This window comes from Sinocyclocheilus rhinocerous, unplaced genomic scaffold, assembly GCF_001515625.1.
Source record: "Sinocyclocheilus rhinocerous isolate Xijiao unplaced genomic scaffold, SAMN03320098_v1.1 scaffold554, whole genome shotgun sequence".
Classification (NCBI taxonomy): Eukaryota; Metazoa; Chordata; class Actinopteri; order Cypriniformes; family Cyprinidae; genus Sinocyclocheilus; species Sinocyclocheilus rhinocerous.
Genome location: NW_015627893.1, coordinates 54,431 through 59,861, shown reverse-complemented (window position 1 = coordinate 59,861; position 5,431 = coordinate 54,431). Strand labels below are relative to the sequence as shown.

Sequence of the window (5,431 nt, the reverse complement as noted above, 5' to 3'; positions counted from 1 at the left end):
ATTTGTCATTGTGTTTTCTGACTTGTTAAAATGTTTTCTGAATTGTTGTTGTGCTTTCTGAATTGTTATTTAGTTTTTTAGACTTGCATTTGCGTTTGTAATTTGTTATTTTGTTTTCAGAATTGTGATTTGCTTCGCACTTCTCGGCCACCGTAGTACCAGGAGTGGAATCAAGGGCTAAACTGTCAACTCAAAACCAGTCTTTGCTGTCTGATGCATCAACAACTAGTCAGGGCACAAATTGTTGCATCAAAGTGTGCTTCAGTGGGACAGAACAAGAAATGCAGGGTACAGCCCATGTTAAACCATCAAAAGCTGACCCAGGAGCAAAGCGTCTTCATATTTATACTAGTTGCAGGCAAAGACCCAAACATTTGGTGCAGCACAGGATCATGGCATGACTCTTCACAAGCGCTGACAAATTGTTAAAAGCAAACCGATACAAAATACTAAGGATATACCTTTGTCTTGAATGTAGACGAGAACAGGCAGCTGCGATGAAGGAGGAGTGAAAAAGAGCTGTCAAATCAGACAACTTCTAGCCATTACCTACTGGCAGTTTTAGTGTCATATTGAGACTATCTTTTAATTATTTATTTATTTGTGTTTTTTTATATATTTCAATATTTGTTTTTGAACAACAGTTTAAAAAAGTATTACCCATTTTTATCATTATTTATTTAATGTACTAGTTGCAGGCAAAGACCCAAACATTTGGTGCAGCACAGGATCATGGCATGACTCTTCACAAGCGCTGACAAATTGTTAAAAGCAAACCGATACAAAATACTAAGGATATACCTTTGTCTTGAATGTAGACGAGAACAGGCAGCTGCGATGAAGGAGGAGTGAAAAAGAGCTGTCAAATCAGACAACTTCTAGCCATTACCTACTGGCAGTTTTAGTGTCATATTGAGACTATCTTTTAATTATTTATTTATTTGTGTTTTTTTTTATATTTCAATATTTGTTTTTGAACAACAGTTTAAAAAAGTATTACCCATTTATTATCATTATTTATTTAATGCTGAATTAAAATATTTCTTTCTAAAGCTACTTTTTGTAATGTCTATTCAATGCTTTTCTTATTTAGCACACTTTATATAATCATTTAGCCAAAATTGATGTGTGGTTAATTTGATTAATCTGCAAATCATAATGAATTATTTACATTAAAAAAAATGTAATCTACATATAGACGTCTTCCCAATTTCGACTACTTTTTTTCATCAGAATTCTTATTATCTGTAAATATCTGTATGAACATAAAAAGATCCAGAGCGGGGGTCAATATCAGAAGTAGCAGTCAGTATGTGTTATCATTATTTATTTAATGCTGAATTAAAATATTTCTTTCTAAAGCTACTTTTTGTAATGTCTATTCAATGCTTTTCTTATTTATCACACTTTATATAATCATTTAGCCAAAATTGATGTGTGGTTAATTTGATTAATTAATCTGCAAATCATAATGAATTATTTACATTAAAAAAAATGTAATCTACATATAGACGTCTTCCCAATTTCGACTACTTTTTTTCATCAGAATTCTTATTATCTGTAAATATCTGTATGAACATAAAAAGATCCAGAGCGGGGGTCAATATCAGAAGTAGCAGTCAGTATGTGGTGTGTCCAGGGTTTATGTACTACTTTGCATCTCATCTTAATGAACTGAGAAAGATTTGCCAGTTGTTGCTGTGAGATGTAACTTCACTCTTCCACCAAAGCACTTACAAGTCCTCAAACACATCTGGGGGTTCATATGTGGTCTGGCATTACAAGGACGACCAGCTGTCCTTCCCTGTAGCACTGTCTTACTTTACATTACAGACAATGCAGTTTATTGCTCTGCAGTTCTCATGCCTCCTGCAGCAGGACCAATGAATGTTCACACAGGTGAGTAGAAACCATGAATATCTTTCCTCTGCTGTTTTTCAGTGTCAGTAGAAAGGTCTCTTTACTGTCCTAAGTTATTGTAAATGTGACATACATTTTCATTTGACTGTAAACCGTTAGTGTCTTAAGGACTGTTTTACAGGTATATGCTCAATAATTGATTATGGTAACAAGCATGAAAAACATTATTTAAACATTTTCTAATAAAGATCTGTAAATCTTATTTGGATTTTACAAAATTATCTGCCCAAGTAAATCACTTGTTTGTGGTGCCTCTAAGTAAAAATGGTAAGGGCACAGTCAAAGTTCAGTTTCTGACTGCAAAGGATTTATGTGCAATCTAATTTGTCACAATTCAAGTTTTGCACAAGCTGTCACTGAAAAACTGAATGAAGAATTGGCCTGCACAATTGCCTGCACAAAGCCTAGACCTGAACCTCATTAAACACCTCTGGTAACACCTTAGTTTAGGGACCAATTCTCTCTATTAACTAGTTGCTTATTAGCATGCATATCACTAGCATATTGGCTGTTTATTAGTACTTATAAAGTATATAGTGAGAATTGGTCCCCAAACTAAAGTGTTACCCACCTCTGGGATGATTTGGAGAAATGAGCAAGGCCCCATAATCCAACATCAAGACTGACCATCATATAACATATAACATGAATGGGAATATACAGTAAGAGGATAAACAGAAAAGACATTAATGTTTAATCAGTTTTGCTCATACTATACTGTATTCTGAATACTGCCCATCATAGACTGCTATGGATTAAAACACACACTTTTTTCCGTCATACAATTTCCCAAAACTTCTTAGATTTACAGTTTTTATTCTATTTTAGTAAATTTCCAAACTGTTTTTGTAACATTAGGAGTTGACTTTTCAAAACTTGCTGTCATGCTTGATATGGTTGTAATTATGGTTGTACATGCATGTTAGTTGCCTCTTGACTTGTTAAATACAAGTTACTCTTTGGCTGTTATAATTGTGTATATAAAACACATATGTGATGGCAAGAAACTTAATGATAAGCATTTCATGCTTCTGAGTTTCTGATTGCATTCTATCTAAATCTGTAGTGCTTTTATGATTTCTGTTTTATTGCAGTTCTCAAAATGCAGTTGTGATCAATAACAAACTATATTACACATCACCACTGACGACATCAGTGAATCAGGCTATGCAGGACAACTACAACAGCATCAAAAAACAGCCAATATAACCTGATCACATTTTCTCCTGGTTTTCTTGCCATAACAAATGTGTTTCATGAACACAGTTACAGCAACCAGAGAAAAACTAATGTTAGAAAGTCAAGGGTCAAGAGCCCAACTAAAGCAAATGCTTATCTCCACAACGGTGACTTGTACACACACACACACACACACACACACACACTTTGAACGTTGTTAGCATTTAAAATAATTCTTATACTGTAACAAGTATTCATTATATTTACTGTAGTTATCTGTTGTGGAAAATTTCAAACCATTTGTATTTAATCTATATCTATAAATAAGCTATACCAAATTATTCTCTGATTAACCATTAAGATAAATTGGATTAATTCACAGTCAAATGTATTAAAATCAACCATAACAGGCGCAAATTAAAAGTTTAATGTTTGTAATATCATCAAAGGCAAATACTTTAAATTAGATGTAAATAAAGATGAAGCACTTCTTAAATGTAGATGGAAAAGCTTTGTACTAATAAGTGAACTGAACGCGCTGAAATTTTGGAAAAAACTGCATTACTGAAGATCCATTGTAAAATTAGTACTAAGGGATTTGAAAATAGCAATTACTTGTTAAAAAAAAGAAAATACCAAAGCTAAATAAATAAATAAATAATTGGCTGCTCTTTAGTAGATAAACAGTATGAAAGTATTACTGTGCTCACCACAGGTCTGTCTCTGTGTGTGTTTACTGCTTCAACATTCAGGAAAATGGACTCAACTTCACAGCCTGAAAATACATAAGAAAATCAGATCATGTTATGATCTAACTGATCTATACGTAAAAAGCTATATTTCAGAAGAGAGTGAGAGTCTGACCATAGGCAACAGGAGTGAGTTTCATCACCGTATGCAGAGGACACTTCAGATAAGGCAGCTCATCTGGAGGAACATCAGGACAGAGCGGTCATTAAAACACTCAGCCAAATGTACATGCACACCCTAGACTGACAGTTTTCTATCCAAGCAATTTAAGAGTAAAATGTTGTAAATATCAGTGACATGCAAGATGTGTGTGAACTTGAACTTCTTACCTGGATTTCTGTATTGATTAATCATACAATATGGTTTGACCAGAATTATAGACAAACACAATCTGACTAATTACACACAAGCAGTTGTACTGTTACATTTTTTACTGAAGACATTGACTAAGCATTCACCGTGCATACTTGAAAATGTGAGTGAACCCCTGATTTTAACAACTTGTGGATCCTCTTTAGCAGAAACACAACTTCTACCAAATTTTTCTTGTAGCTGCTTATAAAACATACACCACATTGAGGATACATTGGGGTAAAGGCACAGAGTGGGGTCAACGAGTGCCGGTGCATAAGAGTGTGTAAAAAGTCACCAGTGCAATCCAATGTTCAGTCACATGAATATGTAACTAGACGAGCAACAGAGAGTAGATTTTTACTCCCCAATGCTAAAACTAACTTTCTGAGACGTACAGTACTATATAGGGCAATGAAATCATGGTATTTTTTTACCAAGGTCATTAATTATTATAACACGGAAAAAAGATTTTAGAAGGCAGGTGAAGGCACACCGTATTATTGTATTTATAGATAGTTGAGGCATAAGAATTCATTGAATGAGCAATAAGTTTTATAGTAGGTGAGTTATATATTAAAAGGTGGAAGAAATGTTTAAATTGGTCCTCATGGAATGTGAAAAATGTATTTAATATTTTTATATGTACGTAATAATGTATGAATTTTAAGTGTTGTGCGGACCCCAGGAAGACTAGCAGTGCTCTTGGGCATAGCTAATGGGGATCCAAATAAATGAACAAATATCAGCAGAGGTGGACAAAGTACACAGTTCCATTACTTGAGTTAAAGTACAGATACTGCTGGTCAAATATTACTCCATTACAAGTGAAAGTTGTAAAGACAGATTTTTACTGAAGTAAAAGCACAGAAGTACTTGCTTTTAAAAGTACTTAAGTGCCTAAATTAAATTTCCTTTTTTATGTCAATGCACTGCTTTATTATTGTTGTATGTAATACTTGCAATATCAACAATAATAATATAATAATCCAATTGTAATACTTGCAATACATTACGCCTACTGAATGCACTGACTAATTACACACAAGCAGTAAAGGCACAGAGTGGTGTATGTTTTATAAGCAGCTACAAGAAAAATTTGGTAGAAGTTGTGCTTCAGCTTAAGAGGATTCACAAGCTTGTAGTATATCTTTGGAATAAAGAGCTTTTAGAATGTTAAAAACCTATAGAAACGAAACAAGTGAGTTGACAAAACAAAAGCGTAGCCACT

General features: G+C 33.8%; 1 protein-coding gene across 1 annotated transcript in view; it reads right to left on the bottom strand.

Moving 5' to 3' along the window:
* The window catches only part of LOC107736965 (6-phosphofructo-2-kinase/fructose-2,6-bisphosphatase-like), a 30,782-nt gene that overhangs the window by 1,862 nt on the left and 23,489 nt on the right, over positions 1 to 5,431 (bottom strand). Inside the window, exon 12 of the mRNA XM_016548356.1 lies at positions 3,810 to 3,874. Within this exon, the coding sequence (XP_016403842.1) occupies positions 3,810 to 3,874 (65 nt within the window). The remainder of the gene's footprint in view (positions 1 to 3,809; positions 3,875 to 5,431) is intronic.